The sequence below is a fragment of the Falco punctatus genome (genome assembly GCF_963210335.1).
Source record: "Falco punctatus genome assembly, chromosome: 4".
NCBI lineage: Eukaryota > Metazoa > Chordata > Aves > Falconiformes > Falconidae > Falco > Falco punctatus.
The window spans coordinates 96,819,240-96,838,044 of record NC_137583.1 but is presented as its reverse complement, the minus strand read 5'-3'; the positions used below and the strand labels follow the sequence as shown (position 1 = coordinate 96,838,044).

General features: G+C 39.9%; 2 protein-coding genes across 7 annotated transcripts in view; one reads left to right on the top strand and one right to left on the bottom strand.

Moving 5' to 3' along the window:
• Nucleotides 1-3,277, top strand: part of FBXL2 (F-box and leucine rich repeat protein 2) — a 63,330-nt gene extending 60,053 nt beyond the window's left edge. For 2 of the 3 annotated variants that reach the window (XM_080385911.1, XM_080385913.1), the window contains one exon: nucleotides 697-3,277. In XM_080385911.1, coding sequence (XP_080242037.1) covers nucleotides 697-804 — 108 coding nt within the window. In that variant the 3' untranslated portion in view covers nucleotides 805-3,277. The remainder of the gene's footprint in view (nucleotides 1-696) is intronic. The other variant, XM_080385912.1, reaches the window with a different exon arrangement.
• UBP1 (upstream binding protein 1) overlaps nucleotides 2,812-18,805 on the bottom strand; it is a 38,427-nt gene continuing 22,433 nt past the window's right edge. For 3 of the 4 annotated variants that reach the window (XM_080385905.1, XM_080385907.1, XM_080385908.1), the window contains 8 exons: nucleotides 13,116-13,219; nucleotides 12,246-12,300; nucleotides 11,960-12,053; nucleotides 8,902-8,992; nucleotides 8,122-8,231; nucleotides 6,565-6,707; nucleotides 5,963-6,014; nucleotides 2,812-4,692 (listed from right to left, as the gene is read on the bottom strand). In XM_080385905.1, coding sequence (XP_080242031.1) covers nucleotides 4,655-4,692; nucleotides 5,963-6,014; nucleotides 6,565-6,707; nucleotides 8,122-8,231; nucleotides 8,902-8,992; nucleotides 11,960-12,053; nucleotides 12,246-12,300; nucleotides 13,116-13,219 — 687 coding nt within the window. In that variant the 3' untranslated portion in view covers nucleotides 2,812-4,654. The remainder of the gene's footprint in view (nucleotides 4,693-5,962; nucleotides 6,015-6,564; nucleotides 6,708-8,121; nucleotides 8,232-8,901; nucleotides 8,993-11,959; nucleotides 12,054-12,245; nucleotides 12,301-13,115; nucleotides 13,220-18,805) is intronic. The other variant, XM_080385906.1, reaches the window with a different exon arrangement.

Sequence of the window (18,805 nt, the reverse complement as noted above, 5' to 3'; positions counted from 1 at the left end):
CTCTGTAGCTTGCCTAAAATACACGTTAATACAATAGCCAATACACGTTAATACAAGGGCCAATAGCACAACATCTGCGCGGACGTTTTGGTTGGTGGGTTGTAGTGCCTTCAGGCCCTGGAACCCAGCCATAAAGCCTTCTGCCACGTACCTCCCCTCTTTGGTCAGGGACCCCCTACCTCAGGGTGGGGGTGGGTGTGGGTGGGCAGTGCCTTAGCCTTTCTGTTAGACATGTCCCAGATTTGTGTCCAAACCCTTCTGCAATTGGAGAGCTCATCCCCGACAGTGACTGTCGAGGGCAGGTGCCCAGTTCTATTCCACGCTGCTCTCCAGGGCCAGAGCAGCAGGGCGGAATATGGGAGACAAGATGCAGGCGAGCCCGCTGCAGTGGCCGCAGCAGAGCGTGTGCCTCTCCTGGCGGGGAGCGTGCTGGGCCGCCCGGCGAGGGCTTTGTTGGGCGGTAAGTGGGAGCCCTGAGCAGGCGAGTGCCCAGACAGGAGCCTGCCTTAGCTGGGCGGCACGGGAGAATTACGTGTCAGGAGACGACAGCTTGCATAGCATCAAGTGTACGCATACTCTGTTTGGCTAACCAACCTTAACGAGAGCCTGCTTGCTAGGAACGATTGAGGCGTACTCCTCCTCTTTACTAGTTCTGTTCCTTTCTCTCCCCTCGTAACGCGGACTTTTCATCCACAGGCTCATCTACCTCACGTGAAGGTTCATGCTTACTTTGCTCCAGTAACTCCCCCTCCCTCGGTAGGAGGGAGCGGACAGCGCCTCTGCAGATGCTGTATTATCCTTTGACAGTAAGTGCAACCCACACAGAAAAATTTGTTGTTGTTGTTGTTGAAGAAAAGAATGGGACTGCGAGTCGGTGGAAGGAGTCGGTTTCCTGACAGTCCTAATGGTGGTGTTTGGTCATCCAGTTTTGTGATAAGAAAAGCATTTTTTTTCCAGGTAAAAATCTTAACGTAATGTGCAGCTGTGGATTAAGTTGGTGATGCTTCGGTTTGTATTAGTAACTCCTTCCTTCTGTTGGCATGAGAACTGAAGTACCGTGTAAACTGTGCGGGCATTTCAGCGTAGCAGCTACGTGGTGAAAGGTCACTAAACTTGGAAGTTAATTTGCGTCTGTAAGCACTACTCAGCGTGAAGTTCTAAAGTAACGTGAGGTTCAAGTCTGTCACACCTCGGAACTGAACCTGCTGTTCTGTAATATACACGACAGATTTCAGTATCAGGTTTAAGGACAAATCAGCTTTAGCAGGTGTTGACCAAAAACCGCAAGGTAATCATGAGCTCTTACAGCAAAACAGCTTGGACTTTTTCATGATTCAGCTTCGTATTTAATTACGTAACAGGACATAATAGGTCATGTAAAAAGGTAAGCTAGTACCTCAAGATAACTATATAAATAGAAATACCCTCCAAGTTTTTGAACTTGGTTCAGTTGAATTACGTGTTAGTGTAAGGTTTGCCCGTCACTGAAGCACATTTGATGCCCAACGCCATCAGCCTTTAAAAGGGGTGAGAAATCCACCGTGGTAGAGCTCGTGCACTTCTCGTGACTGGCTGCCACCGTCCGAGACGGTGCTGCCTGCGCCCCGTGTCCTCAGCCACCTCCTCCCTTTGCAAGGAAAGAATGCGGTGGCCTTAGGCAGAGGGTGCGTTATTCGTGCTTTTCTGCAGATGAGGAGTGGAAACCAGGTTCAGTTACAGGAACTGTGGTGGAGCAAGGAGTTCTGAGCTGGCTGTCCCCACCCGTTCCAGGGACACAGCAAGCAGAGGGGCTGGAGTTGAACCGAACCAAACCAAACCTGTGGGTTTCAAATGTAGAAAGCCAAACTCTTCACATTGGGGTTATTTAAGAAGCTGTCAACTTCTGAATGATGATAATAATAAAATCTATGTATTAACTCTTAAGGCCATGCTTTCATCCTTAGTTTTTCAGTGCTAGAGGATTAGATAAACTTTTTTATATTAAGCAACTTAATTATCTGAGAGAAACTACTCAACAGTTCAGAAAGCTTTTCTGTGTAAGATTGATCGTGTGCATATATGTTTTAAGAGTTCAGGGCCTGTGTGTTTACTGAAAATTAATAGAAATACTGGTTTGAAAAGCAGTTGGAGAAGCTCCTACTGGACAGTACTGCAACTTCCCCCCCAAAATTTTAAGCTACTTCATAAAAGCAGCGTGAACATGAAGAGACTTGTACAGATACCAACAGCCGGGCTGCGTTCCTGCTCCACAGACGATGGGGAGGGTAAACTGAGGCCTCATCTTTAAGGCTACAGCTCGCAGCGCAGTACCTGGTTTTCCTTACTACTACAAAACAAGCCCATCAGGGCTTGCTTTGCACAGGTAGCGGAGCAGTGTTGTTACAATCGTACTTAAGAGTTCCATCATTAAGATACTGCTGTAATTGAGAGTTTTAAGCAGATTTTATTCTCAACTGTGCCAGGAAAGTCAGCGGTACCAGTATGTCAAGACGTGTTGCCTTTTGTTGGCTCGTTTTTTTTTCTAAGAACGTAACGAACCTTGTAAGTCTATTGCATTAAAGATGTACAAAACCCAATGGAACCTACTCTGATATACACTCTTAAATAAAGAATCAGCTGATGTCAAATTTGAATTTGTTTTGATTATTTCAAGTTAGGTTTTCCATTAGAAGCAGAAGCTCTAGGGGTGCGCGCTGCCGTTACTTACCTTTACCTGCTGTTACGGTAAGTCTTGCAGTTAACCTGAACCTTAAGGACAAGAGTAGCTCTAATGTACGGGGGCGGGGGGGAGTAAACAAAAAGAAAAGCACATTTACAAAATTATTGAAAAACATTTATTATACTTAAATTGAAATGTGTACATCTTATTAAAAAACAAAAGCAATTTGCTGGTGCCATAATTTAATTCCAATTTCAAGTGAGCTGGACAAACTACTGTACAACTTTCAATATTCTTTAAAATTAGATATTTGGATACTTTCTAATCAAGGATTTTTCCACTTTTTTATAAAACATTTGGATTTGAATACGGTATGAGCTGAAAAGACACAAGTGTCAGTTCAAGAAAATACTAGGACCAAACAATACCCAAAGATGAAGAAACTTATAGACAGTAATGTTTTTAAGTACATGAAGTTTTACTTTCAGTGCAGAAAAAACAAAACCAGGAAAAAACCTCTAGCCTTGATGAATTTAGATTTTAAAAATTTAGAAGCAAAGAAACTTTTCTGCTAAGCACTTGAGCCAGTTACGAAAGAGGGAATGAAAAAAAAAATAATCAACGTTGCTTTTCTTCATGCTGTAGTAGTTGTTTACACTGAACCCTGCAGCACAAGAAGCGAACTATTCCCAAGCCCTTAAGCCAGAGAGCAAGGGGGAACTTCCCAAAGGCACCAGATGACAGCTACGGAACCGTCGCTCAACGCCTTTTGAAATATTCCCCTCCAAGTACCTACCAGTTGAAACTTAACGTTAACCTAGGAAACGCTGCGCCGTGTTTCTACAAGGAATATCCAAAATATTGAAAAAGCACATTGCCTGGTTCAAAGAAAAGTCAATATTTGGTCATACGGAAGAGGCACTGGAACAGCTGTACAGCATGGACCGGAGGGCGGAGAAAGGTCAACAGAAAAGGTAAGATACGTGTCCGTAACAGCAACTACAGCAAGGCCTTTACCTGCTGGGAAGGAGACTTAGATGGTGTATATTTAGTGTTTCTTAAGCAATTTATTTGATGTTGCGGAAAGCTATGACAGCCCTGTGGTGCCAGTGGGTCATCTTCCCTCATCAGCATAATTCCACTAAGTCATAAAAATCCGCCTCCCACGGCTACTATTTTGAAACCCACAATTTTACAAGCAAAGAGTTAAACTGCAGCAGTGCTCCGCAGAGAACCTAGGAAACTAAACACAAAGGATGCATAGGCAATTCTTTTCCATTAAATTCATTAAAGCAAAACACAATTACTTGGTACCCCATAGGATTTATATTAATCCCTCCAATAAGGTACTATTGATAATGCAGTTTGCTGCATGCATATATTGCATCTGTCTAGGGCTTCTTAAAAGCCCTGTTCTGGCATTTACACTTCTTACATACACTCTTATACACAATTTACACGGGAAGCTGTTTTGACAGCTTGACTCTCAAAGACCCGACAACCTGATCACTATCCGCTTAACTACTCATCTCCACACAGATTAATATGTGCTCTGCTAACATCAAAAAATAAAATCAGCGTAAGGTACAAGCAAGTAATAGACAAACTGGCACAGAAAGGTAAATGCCCCAAAATAAGTTTACATTCATCTCCAACTGGATACAGAGACTAGAAAAGCAGCAGCGCTTCGCTCTAGAAACTGTATCTACTGGCCGTAATTTGCCTTATTTCAGTAAAGGGCAAGCACCTTTGCTTACATTGTCTCCCCTGCCTGTACGTAAGCTGTCATGGCATTATACCTCTCATGAGGACACTTAGCTATGGCAGTGATAAGAAAGTTCACCTCTCAAACAGCTCATTAGAAAGGTCATTTTGTGTTTTCAATATGAAACATCTTATACGGTGAAGCTAGATCCTAAGGTTTTGGATGATCTTCATGATCTTTAGGCAGGACTTCATTCTGCGACGGAGTATCAGTCTAGCAGTCACGTGACATCATTTCAAAATTATATGGAAGCCTTCACCATTTTCAGCTGAAAAAGAAAAAAAAGCATCTGTCTTTTGTAAACAGAATCATAAATATACTGGCCAGCGCACCAAAACGTCCAAGTACGAACCTGGTTTTTACTGTGTGCAAGTGGTTCATTACTACTGCGAAATTAACTCGAAACACATGCAACACCAGTAACTTGCTATTCAGACTAAACGCTTGAAGAGTAACTTTTAAAAAACCTCTTTGGTTTGCAGTTATTTCTGAACTCTTCCTGTTACACATGAAACCCCCCTCGTAACAGTGACAGTGTCATAGAAAGATGTTAACTTCTGCAAGGCTAATATAAATCCTTTGTGTATGTTTTTAATCACCTATTTTGTGATGCTCAGCCTTAAACTAAAAGCCAAATGGAGACAGTTGTGGTTTTTTTTTTTTAAAAAAAAAGAAACTTGCAGGTTTTATGCTTGGAAGTGAGCAGTGCCACCACAGGGCATAGCAACTGGGACCAGAGGGGTCTCTCAATCACTAACCGCATGGATAGATCTAGTAATACACGGAACAATTAGTTAAGATGCTGATAAAGCGACAGAGGCTTTAAAAATACAGCTCATCTACAGCAAAACCAGAGCTTTTAAAAATTTCCTACTTATGCCGAACAAAAATGTTCTGATTAACAACTGGGAACTGGAACTGGAGCTTCGAAGTTGGGGACAGTTTCTGTAGGTGAAGTCTGCACGGATTCAGACTTGCCCACTGATGCCGGCAATTTCCTGGCACCTTTTACCAGAAATAAGCCAGACTCCTCAGAAAGCACAGGGGCAGGGGTGGGGTGCTGGGGAAGAGTTTGCTGAAGAGGATTATTTACTAGCAATGAAAGAATTTTATACTCTGTTCTCTCAGGACTCTGAGAACATTCGGTTTCTGAACTTCAGAGGTACTACAGCCAAGTTTTTTTAACTTTTTACATTTCTTTTGAAATTTCACCATTCTCGGCCGTTACTAACAGCAGGCACTGCGCAGTGATGGCTGGATGGATTTTACATGAGGTTTGTTACCAAGTGCTGCACTGGTTCTGAACTGAAAGCCTGGGGAAAAGACTGAGGTGCCACGCAGAGGCTGAAAGGTCTGGCTAAGAGAAGAGGAACTCGCAGATTTTTTTAAATTTTGGGGTTTTTTTGCCAGTGAGCCTTCACTAGCTCTGCCGTTACTCTTTGCTCAGGGAAGATTTACTAGAATAGCGTTCTGCTGCAAAGGCAGCTCCTTGGCAGAATAAACAATTTTGTTTTAGACTGTCAGAAAAGACACTGTACCTTTTATTGTGGTGAATAAGAAACAACTCTCATCTTGAAAATTTTGAACCATCTACAAAAAAAAATATCAGAAATAAATACATCAAAAAAACCCCACAGCCTTTTATAAGCAATTGAAAATGTTTGGTTTCATTCAGCAAATGACAAGCATATACCAAATCAAATCAAAATACATTTGCTGTCAAAATACTGCTTGTTAATCACATGACAACCATTTGGGAGCCTATTACTGCTGGCTGTGTTTATGGAACTCTAAATACGTGTCACAGATGCTTGAAGAGGAGGAGTTCAACAGCATTTAAATGCTCCCTGCCATTAGGCATGTTCAAAATAAATGCATATTAAATAACGACTGCCGCATCTCAGAACTATATAGACCAGCTGCCTTTCTCTTCTCTTGATCTGAATTTAAGCAGGCAGAGGAAGAGTGACATTTAAAAGGATCCTTCTGCTTATTTTAATGTAAAGGAAAAAAAATACTCTAAAATGTCAGAAAATAAGAGTTGCATTATCAAACAGAAAAAGCAGTAATAAAGAAGCAAGCGTAAGAAAATCCATAAATTCATAAATAACATTTGACAAGGAAATAAAATTTCCATTACCTGATCACTCACAAGAATGTGGATGCCTGTGGGACCCTGTCTGTAAACCTGGTTGATCTGATGCAAAGGAATATTAAATGCCAAAGCAAGTTTGCGTGTGACTTCCGAGGCTGCCATTTCTTCCAAGTAGATTGCATGATAAACTACAAGAAAAAAAATTATTTACATAAGCACGGTACTGATTGATAACAAGTATATGAAAAAAATCTGAATTTGTTTCCACCCCAACTTTAAAAAATTTGAAAAGCTAAAAACCTTTACTTTACTCTCCCCCTGTTCTCACTAAAAAGTATGAACTGCCATGACTTTTCTTTCCAAGTCGAGTCATGAGCACAACTCTGAGACAAGGAGGTGGCTTCTGTTTGCTCTGATACTGAAGGGAACTTCCACCTTTTTTCCTGTACCCCGCACAAACAGGCACAGCCATGTCAAACACACTTACGTGGACCTTTAGAGTCACCTAAAGATAACCTGGGAAGTAGTTTTGGACCATCTCAGAAGCAGCAGGTAGTTAATCTGACTTAGCCTAATACACTTGTTTTAAATAGGGATGTCATTTCTTTGTGGGGGGGTAAAGAAAGCCTTTTGCAACTGTGTGAATAAATTTCCTATAGATAATCTCAGAGCTGAAGGGTGGCGGGGCGGGGGAATACAACAAGCAAACAAACAGAACAGTAAGACAAAGTAGCTATTCAGTTTGATGCTGTATTTACAGTTCCACAGCTTTATTTAATTGTGCTAGAAGCCCTTGGCAGCTCTGTGTTTGCACATTCTTCCATCCCAAACCAAAGACTGAAGATATCCAGAGGAAAAATACGTATTTGACAGAGACAGTATCCTATTCATAGATCCTCCTCCCGCTCAATTCTTGCATGGAAAACACACCATGATTATTCGAGCAGCAGCCTATACAGATTTCAGTTGGCTGGGGAAGGAGGTCTCTTCACTCAAAGCCAAGATCAAGAAAAGAACCATTTCAAATAGCTCCATTCTCTTAACTGCACAACTGACATGCATTTACAATTAAATATGAAGTTCCCATCTGTGTTGGAACAACAGCTATTTATCAGGAAAATAATACTAAAACCGTCAGCCCGTACACTTCTTGGCTGTTTTCCCTCCTCCAAGCTCTACCAGTTTTAGTTCAGTTGCACAGAAAACGACAGCAAAACCTTACAGACAAGGGGAAAGGATCAAGGTGCTTGATTTGCACGTAGCTTTTACAGGCGCCTACATTTATCTGGTTAATACCATGTCTGCAACAACATAGCACAGCTAATTTGAGAGCTCCTTAATTATCTATCATGGAACTACAGTTGGTTTTATCAATGGGCTGAAAAACATCAGTGATTCAACCTTGAGAGGTTTTAAGGTACTATTCATCCCCTGCAGTGTTAAAAGAGCGACATCGTCGTGCATACAGCTTGCTGCGGTTTCTCTGCACCCCAGAAACAAATTCAGCCTCTCCACTATTCTTTTTTCCTTCCCATCTATCTTTGGTTTAGACTTTTTTAGCTGAAGACATTTCTGTGTCTTAAAGACCCCTATGTGCCATACCATATATTGCACCGTTGCTGCTATCACCGTTGCCTGCATCTTGTCTTTCCAGTTGTATGCTCCTTAGTGGCTCCTGACAGACATAGATGGTTAAACGGGGCCTCACAGACCTGCAAGTCAACGAAATCACACGTCAGAGAAAAGGCTACTTGCCCTGGAACTACACAAGATGATATGCCACAAATGTGGATTTGTTATGTGAATCCTACGCTTGAAATGTTTTCTTCCACAGACCAAAAAAATATTACAAAAATCACTATAATGGCAGGTGGTCTCTCATATGCTACCGCATTTAAGCAAAATTTCGATCCAATTCCAAATGTTGGAATCCTGGAACATAACTACTAAGTAACAACAACAATTCTTACATATAAAGGTCAATGGTAACAACAAATACCCATTTCAGTCAGAACCACACACATCACCTGGGATGCTGTCTACTCAACACCTGTAGCCCCCAAAAGCCTCGGGTGTTCTAAACTCCCCTAAACAAGAAGTTTTGTGCCTTGGCAACAAATCCATCTATTTCCAAGAAATTGGGAGCGCCCAGCGGCATTGGTACCAGTCTTACAGCCTAACTTTGAACTCATTAAGTGTCTGCGCCTCCTCTGGGGTCCGCACAGGAGGGTCTTTTTAAACATACTGCTGCCCCTTCCTGAGACAGCTCACACAGGCATCGACACCCATCCTGATACTGACTTCCCAGACCCAGTTCTAAGGACAGGGGATTCCAGTAAATGACAGAACAAAACCCACTCAACCTCACGTTCAACACACTACCTGGATTTCAGTGCATTGTATAGCCGAATGCCATCGGCTGGACCACAGATTTGTACCAGGTCTTCTCTTGTCAGCTTTAATAAATCAGCACCTGGAAAAACACATGAGGATTTTATGAAGATTATTTTAGAACATCTATACTTTCTAGAATAAATCGTATGTTCATTTAAAACCAAGAATAACAAACTCCACTATTATAAAAAAAGGAATCCTGCAAACACAAGCAAGTAAAATCTAGAATAGGCACTAGCTAGCACTGAGAAAAAGATGACCAGTTTTCCAAAGGTGGTTAGTTTCACTTGATGGCGTTCACATTTTTGAAAAAGCACTAAGTCTGCAAGGCACACTATTTCTATAGAGCCAGACGAACGCTCGGTATCAAGACAATGTCTTTCAAGTTTTAACTGCTACCCAGATTAGTCTATTTTGAACACACGCAAAATACAGAGCAAAGATACTTGATGGTTTCTCAGTGAATCATCCCAGGCATTCAACTAACACGTCAGATGCCCTATGCACTGAAGTTACTACAATGTGCTCATTTACAGAAGATCCTGCTGAGGGCTGGCATCACGAAATCAGTGTGGTCAAACAGCAGCAGCCTATGGGGTGAATCCTGGTTGTGGGATACTTCCATCCAAAAGCAGGTGGTTTTTTTTTTAAATGATCCGTGGAATAAGTGATCTGTGAAAATAACTGCTTCCCAGAACATTAACTTTAGAAAAGGAAGCTTCAATAGAAGATACTAAGCAGATCTAAACACAAAACGGAAGGAAGGATCCTTCTTAGAAAGGATACCTCCTTAGGCATGGGTGTCAACAAAGGAAACAACTGTCTGAAAAATCAGTCACTATACTAGAGTGGGAGGACAGGAAAAAAATTATAGTGCTTATTTGTGAAAATACTCCACAGGCAATCTAGGAATGCATAGGTAAAAGCCAGCAAAAATAAAGTTGTCATCATAGCCATTAAATACTATAATAAAAAACCAACACCATACCTGAAGAAGTATACTAAAAGTTACATACACTACACCTCTTCCTTCAAAAAAAAAAATTAAAAAAAAAAAAAAAAAAAAAAAATCTATCAGCCAGCTAGCATCTGACTTCTATAAACATATAAAAATAATAATGAAAGAGGAGAACCGTTCAGAAGTTTTCCAAGAGTCTTTGTCAGAAATTTGGTACCGAGTTTATCGAGAAAGCTTTGCAATTAAAACACACACACCAAAAAAAAAATTATAACACAAACCCAGCAGCAGCGGCAGCAGCAGAATGAACAATCAATTTCCAACACTGCAAGGGCTGACTAGAAAATACTGTGCTTTTCCATTAGGTCCAGGGTATTTAAAAGAAAAGCTAAGGAGCTTTTATTTTATATTTTATATTACACATTTTATATGCAAACGAAGGAGCCTCAGTGTGTCAGTCCTGATGAGCAGGTCGATGCTGCTGGTGCCAGAGAAGCTTGCCGCAGTGCTGCCCACTGCCGTACAAGAGCAGGTTGCTTTGCTAGAAGGTGCACTAAGCCACACTGAGGAGGGAAACCCAGGACGAGTGCCAAGTGGTTCTTACATATTGCAAATGTTATTTTGGAGTTTTCTTCCTCATGGAAATCATGTTCTTATGTGCCAAAAGCTTTCCAGAGGCCTATCATCTCAATGTGTGGTCAGTTTTTATTTGCAGAAGTCATACTGCCTATGTATAGCAAAATATTGTGGACTCCTGGGAACTCAAAATTTTAGTTATTTATATTGTGTTGCTGTATTATTATTATTATTAGCAGTAACTTACAAAAATTTAGTTATTGCTGCCCATATTGATGTCATTGGAACTATACATAAATAATTTCTATCAACACCATGTTTCCATACTGTTTGCTGAGGATGGTACTGCGAAATACTGGCTCATTCATTAGTGAGATTGCATAACTTCCTTCCTCGGGGTTGGATGACACCTTCACAGCTCATTCAGAAAGGCTAAACGAGTTTATTTCTCAGAACTTGTATATCATAGAAGAAAACTATGCATTTTAGGCAGAAAACATTAGGCGGCTGCAAAGAGAATTAATTACCTACAGAAAAGATGAAGTGAGTCTTACAGATGTCAAGACCACCACATTAAAGCATCTGTATGTCAGAGGGGCTGCAATCCTTACCAGATGGAATTAAGAGAAATACAACCCCAGCCAGGGAAGATGCCTGGTACAAAGGGAATTCTGGCAGAAGCATGAGCTAAGCTAAGAAGCAGGTGTCATCCATCATGTTCTCCCCATCATGTGTCACCAAAAAAAACCTGAGAAGGAACTCTACTCATGGTGTGTACTGTGTCATGCCACCCACTGCACAATTCCGCAGAAGATTAAAGAAGCAAAGAGCAAACCACAGCCCCAGACAGTGCACCTATTGCCATTTCTTGCTTCCATACATACAGTGGAAACTACACTGACCCACACTGAAGGAAGAGCAACCAGATACTCTGCTGAAATGAAAAAACACCCAGACAAATACACCTAAGTAAAGGGATTCTCCCGTTGCATGGCACTGAAGCAGAATTCAGTACAAAAAAGAACTTGCCGTTTCTATGAATTAGACTACTATCCACAGCTTCGGAGTTCGGAAGGATGAAAGCTTCATATACTACAAATAAATCTAACTCCTATGAAAAGATCTGACGACATGGGGCAGATGTGAACAAGTCCTTGCACTTTCTTTGAGATCATTGCCTACTGGCTGCCATTAGGAAACAGCATGGAGAAAGAGCCTGCTGGTCTGACTCACCAAACTCGTCCGTTTTTCTCAAAAGGACTGGTCAGGGATAAAATGCTGTTGGGAACTATCATCAAGAAAAAAGAATTTAGCTTCACTTTTGGCTGTTAGGCTGGATTTGTACCAAACAAAGTAGAAAAAAACACCTTATGATGCAAACTCGACATTTAAGAAGCAAATTAGTAAATTACAATAAATATCAATGCAATTTTGGTTTTAGAGAATTGTTTTCCCACACAAAACTTACTCACTGACATCAACACTCTAAATAAAAAAGCAAACTACAGATACCTGAGAAATTTGAAAAAAGCCTTGTATAGGTAGAGAACCTATGCTTGAGCAACCATTGCTGAGTTTCCTGGATTGTGGCTGAAGGATGAAGCTGCTGCAAGAAACAAGATTGGACATAACTGGATATTAAAAACAACGCCAAAACCAAAGACAAAACCATTGAAAAAAATGTCCCGCAGCCAAACACTTTCCCAGTACCTATTAATACCAAGATATGTATAAATCAAATGTTCTGACACAAATACACAAATATAGACATGATCGATACCAGAAAGGAAATACTCACATCTCCAGACCCTTGAGAGGTTCCATCTCCTTGATGATTTGGGGAGGAAGAATTGCTACAGATAAGAAAACAGCATTACTAGAATTTTATTAAGCAAAATATTTAAACATGGATGAAAAATAACTTGGAATTCCCAAAACAATAAATACCACTGTTGAAAGACAAATTAAACACTGCGTAGAGCGAAGTTCAATTAAACTCGCAAGAGTATCACACTTCAATATGCAAGTGATCTGGTTCCTATTCCGTGTACTCTTTTATCAACTGCAGAAGCAGCTTTACCACCACTCAGGAGGTTATACGGCCACATAACTGTCTTAAAAGGTGACCGAGGAAGAGGTAGTAAAATACAAGGCAGACAAAACAAAAGCATATAGATGAGACAATACCACTGTAAATCATCCATTGAGCACACAAGTTTGATCACAGTAGGTTAAGGCCTCAATACAAAATGAACGTTTTTACCAATACAATTTCTGTTGAAAATCTTGTAAAGATAATTGTCAGGGGTTTCCTTGCAAATTGTATTAATTGTATATGAGGGGCACAAAGACTGTTCTTACTGAAAAAAACTAGTTTCCATAGTCAAGGACTAAATTAGAACAGTTAAAGAAGTAAAGTATTTGCTATACGACAAAGGACAAGAAGTTTTCAACGATGTATAGTACAAAAGAAAACTGAAGAAGCAGAAGTAATCACATTATAATTGAATCATGTGATGCAAGTGTCAAACGCTAAATACATAGGTCAAAACAATCTCTCACTCCCCAAAGCAGAACCAGAAAGCAGTTTCTGTTACTCAGAAAACACTTTTGAATAAGCCTGATTTTAAAATGTTATCTTCAATTAGGGTACAGAAAAGGAACCCACCTGTCTGGGACACTGTAGGTATTATGCTGAGCAGAGGTGAAAGTTGGAGCAGGAGTAGGACTGTTGTTTACAAATGTTGTAGGAGTATCAGGCCATGGTGAACACTGAAGATAAAGAATTAGAACTTAAGTTTCTCTTGACAATACATTTTTTTTACTCTAATGCATACTTCTTTTGTTTAAAGCCAGGGTTTTATCCACAGAGAATTTTGAGTTGTAATTCCAAATAATGATTCCCTCCGTCCCACACATTGCATGCAGATACTCCAAGTTAAAATCAGTTCTGTTTTATCTTGTTCTTTCATGAAGATTCCTATTTATACTGTCTTCTGTCAACAAGATGAAGGTATTTGTGGTGGAACTGACAGAAGACCTGTACAGATTACTCCGTTTAGAACAAACCAACCAACCAACCCACCCCAAGCCATCTGCTGAAAAAAATTATTTCCATCCTAAAAGGGATGAAGGGGCTGTTTAAACTGCAGGTATCACAACTTGACAATAGGTTTTCAGCAATAAGTAAAACTATGAAGCTTGTGGGTAAATGTAATGTACCTGCCCTGAGAACAATTAAATACAAATGGAATTTTCAGTTGAAAAGTTTTGTGAACTGGAAATTTTTTATTGATTTGCTGCAGGACTAAAATGATGCTTACATGTACTACTTTCTCTAAACTGCTTGGTAAACTGGAATTTTTATACATAAATTTAAGTCATCACAAGTGTATGAGGAGCCAGCTGTCCAATTTGGTCCCACTTTTTTTAGGTATTTTTTTAAAGCATCGTGATAGAGCCCTTGAAAATGAGACTAACTCTTAGTGTTTGCAATACTACTGCAAATCCAGTATTTAAAAAAAACCCAAGAATAAAGAGATTTTGTATGTTCAAAGACAATCAGACAAGATTAAAACAAGTGAGTTTCCCAAGACAAAGTAAGCGAAGACCATGCCTGTTAAAACAACAGATTTCTGATATACTTATGCACCAGCTAAATACCCTGTAAGGAAATTTTCAGAGTTATATCATAGCCTTGTAGGGGGGAGGAGGAGGGATGGAAGGGAACAAGTATGACCTAATATAATATTAATGGAAAATGTTTCAACAACTTTGTGTTGAAAGACCTTTTCACTATCTGGGGGAAACAGTAAATAAGTGCAACACCAGCTGCAATCTTCTGTAAAACATTTAACTATTTCTGTGCTGGACTCCAGCCTTCACTTGTCAGAGCAAGAGCCCAAGTTCTGCAGCAGAACGTAGACAATTTAAAAATAGTCATCTTGCACGCCAATAGCTTAGAAATCGGGAAAATCATTGATCTGTCTGATATTTGATTCAAATCAGTATTTTTGCTAGCCACTGTGTACATGCTGGCTTTGATTATCATAGTCAGAGCCACCCTTTAGACTACAAACAGTGCTATTCTGTATATTCCCATCTGTTGTCTCTCTTCTCAAGCTCATTTTATCGTTAATCTCATAGATATTATATTACAACAGGTAGTTCAAGGAGGCCTTCACTCTCTAATTATTGGTCCAAAGTCATAATTTTAAAATAAAAGTTCAACATAATAATGTTGACTTTGTTCTTCCGAAGTATTTTGAATGCATAATTAATTTTCTTTAATATTCTGACATTCTCTCCCTGAATTTTAATGCAAGATGTTGATCTGGACACACAGATGCAAGCTGTACATCCTTAGCCACTATTCCATGACAAGATTCTGTTCATCACATAGATTTAAATTCAGCAGCAGGGAAGAACGCGCTGGTGTCAGAGAACAGCTTTTGAGCCATTCCCAAGGCATGTACTGCAGTTCATGTTTCTGTCCTTCAGACTCAGCTGAAGTTCACAACAAAACTCTTGAGTTCCAATACAAAAAGAAGCACATTTGAAACGCGTAGAAAATCTCAACCCGAAGCAAGTAGCCTTTCTTCTATAAACAGACTTTCCTACCTTGTCTCCTCTTCCAGCAAAAATGTTAGACTATCCACTGAGATTGAATCAGTTAGTTAAAAACCATAAAAAGTAGTAGCAGTAGTAATTACAGTACTACTGCAGCATGCCTATTGGCTCAGTTCTCCTTTCTTCTGTCCTACAGGTTGGGAGGAAAAAATGAGTATTTGGATACTGCAATACTTAATTCTGAAAGGTTCAAGGAACAAGAAAGCCTAGCATGTAGGGGAAAAAAAAAGGTAACAGAACATATTCAAGCATCTTCGAGCAATTAACCCGAGCTGCTTATGCTTTCAAAATCATTCTGACCCACACTTCCCAAAAACATCAGATTCAGAAACAGGATTAGACAAGTGCCTGGGCATCAACTCCATTAACATGAAAAAGACTAAGCAGGGATGTGCTTTCTAACAGCCTGCATGATGATTCTGGACACCGAGGGGGTTACCAGGGGAATGGATCACACAAAGTGGCATGGGCCTGAAACAGCATCTGCAATCACCACTGCCAGGGACGGAACGCTAGACTTCGCAGAATCGTGATCTCATCAATCAGGATATTTCTTACATTCTTCAGCCCAAAATTGAGTTAACCAAAGGACATTCAGCTAGCTAATGATACTAATACAGAAGTCCCTGGCCACTAAACATAAACTTAAGAGAAAAACATCACCCTGTCACAAGGAAGCATCCAACTCTGTAAAAAGCAATCACAGAACAGGAAAGACTGGCACTGTATGTTTACCTGTAATGAACAACAAATATATCCTGGTGAATTTCTAAATATGTTGGGTTCTGAGGTCTCAAGACTAACTGCCTTGCATTACTAGTATACTGATACAACTCACTCTGGAGATCATGTCTGATTTCCAAACACTGATTAATTCTTGAGAAGGAGAAAACTATTCTGGTTTCAGATCTCTAACATCCTTTTGTATAGGCCATGAATGAAGTTATGAACTGTTTACCAATGGTTTTATTAAGTTAAAAAGGAACATAGGAAATCTTTCTAAATATGACTTTTCAGATTCAGGATATGCAGCATTTAAGCTTACAATGTTCTTAACTTCTGAAGAACTGCAAAATCTCAAGTTATTCTAGGCCACCATTTAATGTCATCTCCCTTCCTACTTCCAATCTACCTGAATCTGCCCAAATTCTTGCTTTACAAGAGAGTAAAACTGAACTTTGCAAGTAATTCCATACTACATTGAAATACCAAGTAAACATGAAACCAAAATATATTAAGTCTAATTTGTACTCCAAATCAGACTTACTACTTGGGCACACAGTATCATCTTTAGCGATCAAAGCAGCAGTTTTATTATAAACAGCATACAGCTTTTTCAATGAACCTATAAAACGCAGGGTTCTTGCCTCAAACACCCACAGCTGTTTTTGGCAAAGTGGAAAACCTTCTGCACATAGAGACTTAATTTGTTATGAATACTGAAGTAAAGAAGTCATTCCCAAAACTACATCTGTGAAGTCACCCATGTGACATACTCTGTATGCTACTGCACTGATAATTGCTATATGAAATACAGATGTAAGGAGAAACAAATCAAAGAAATACTACATGCTTATGTTGCTAAATTAGTTTTGCTCCGACTCCACTTTCTGACTCGTACTCGTACTCGTACTCCAGAAGGTTTTATATTCTAAATTTAAGTCACTTGAGGAAGTATTTAACTTCTGCACCAATCTTTCATGTCCAGAACTTAATGTTCCAATTTATTTCAGGATCTATACCTGCAAGTCTTCTGTCTTCCATGTGCCCTATCATCAGCTCTTTCTGCAAAAAAATACCATTTGACTAAGCTTAATCAAACTGTAGCCTTCTATAGTCTAGCCTGGGACATATAACAGTGTCTTTCTATCTGGAAAATACCAAGATAAATACTGCAGAAATTGCAGTGGATGCATTGAATTTTGAAACACCAGGTGAATAAAAAAAGAGCAATGGAAAAGCGTATCAAGATGGCATTCTTAAGAAAACAAATGAGAAGGAATATGTACTGTATTAAAATCACATACAAATTACACTGGAAAGAGAAGATACTAGGCTCAGTGTTTCCTGAAGGAAGCACAGTAAGCAACCGATTCGTCTAAATCAGATTGTGGTTGAGCTGGAAGAAGTCATACAGGAAGAAAAAAAAGAAACCAAATCAGAAATATCCAGCAAATACAACAGCAGAACCTTGGAGGGACAAAATAAAAAAGCCAACATATAAATTGAGATGCAAAAAGCAAGGAACAAAAAAAGACAGCCTGTAAAACAGGTTAGGTGTAGGAGGAAGATAACAATACCCAGCCTTAAAAAGGAAGCAAACTATAGATTGGATCAACCTATATTTCTGGAATTCAAGGAAAGATAACAGAAAACTATTTCTGAGCATCTAGGAAGCAGCACTGGCTAAGTAACAGCCAGCACTCTTGACTTCATCAAGAAAAATACACTTCAAACAATCCTGTTTTCCTTCTGTAATGAAGCTACAGTTCCCAGGACACACAAAGCCCAAGATCCATCATAAATCAAGACATAATATGTAGAACAGTATCACTTCTTATTCTTAGACGTGAAGCAGGTCTTCGGTTTTTGTGTCCAAGCCCCTCTATGACAACTGCACTGCACATACGGTACCTTTGATCTGCACACAGGAGGTAAGCCTGATAATGGCCAAACTTTCTGATGGCTACCTTTGGGAACAGATTTGCAAGGACAAAACTGTTCTAAATAGAAACATGCACCATCCCCTGTCCAGATTTACAAGGCCCACTAGAATAGGCCTGTCTGGTGACAGAAGAGAACAGCTGAGGAGTCGGCCTTAAGCTGTTGAACAGACATTCCTTTTCTAGATCAACTCAGGCAGTGCAAAACGGTACTTAATGAGTGTATAGTGGTTACCAAGACTTCACTACGAATACAGCAAAAATAAGTGTTTCATGGTATTTTTTTTTTATGGCTTTGGTGATTTCTACTAATTTTGCTAATGCTAAAAATCACTGCCATGATGGAAGAGGTTAAGTGTTAAATCTGCAGATGATACCAAGTTAGCAAGGCTGAAAGCATTTCATCCTACAGGAATAACATTCAAAATGGTCTCAACAAACAGGCCAAATGATCCCAAGACAGCATTTTGTTATGGGTAAATGCAGAACAGAAACAGTCAGCTGCACAATTAAGAGAACTAGAGCGCTGTACACAGCTGTTATTTCAAAATGTGGGTCACCCTTTGTGCCAAGCAAGAAGTGAAGAAATAAACATACACACACTATCTTTTGTGAGTGCTTTGGGAAAGATATTCAGTACTACCTGTCCTATCTCAGTTTTTCTTCACTACAACTAAGGTAATGATCCCATTCACAGAAGCTTAGTATTTCAAGAGATTGTTAAGAAGAGGTTAGATAACTTTCAGGTATCATTTTGGCTACAGTTTGTCCTACTCTGGAAAAGGGATTTGTCATAACTTTTTAAAATACCTTTTTCTATTAATCTTCCTATAAGCAACAATCATTCGAAGAAATGCTTAGAACAACGGGGGGGGGGGGGGGGGGGGGGGGGCGTGGGGAAGAATTAGAAATCCCTCCAAGGACCAGCTCAAAAGATGCTTCAGACATGCTTTGCAAGTGATAAAATCCTGTTTTCTCCTGTCTGTACCTCCCCACCAGGGCCACCTGGAACAAATAAGAGTGTCTGCACTGCCAAAGAATCCTAAAGGTGCATCTTAAAACAAAG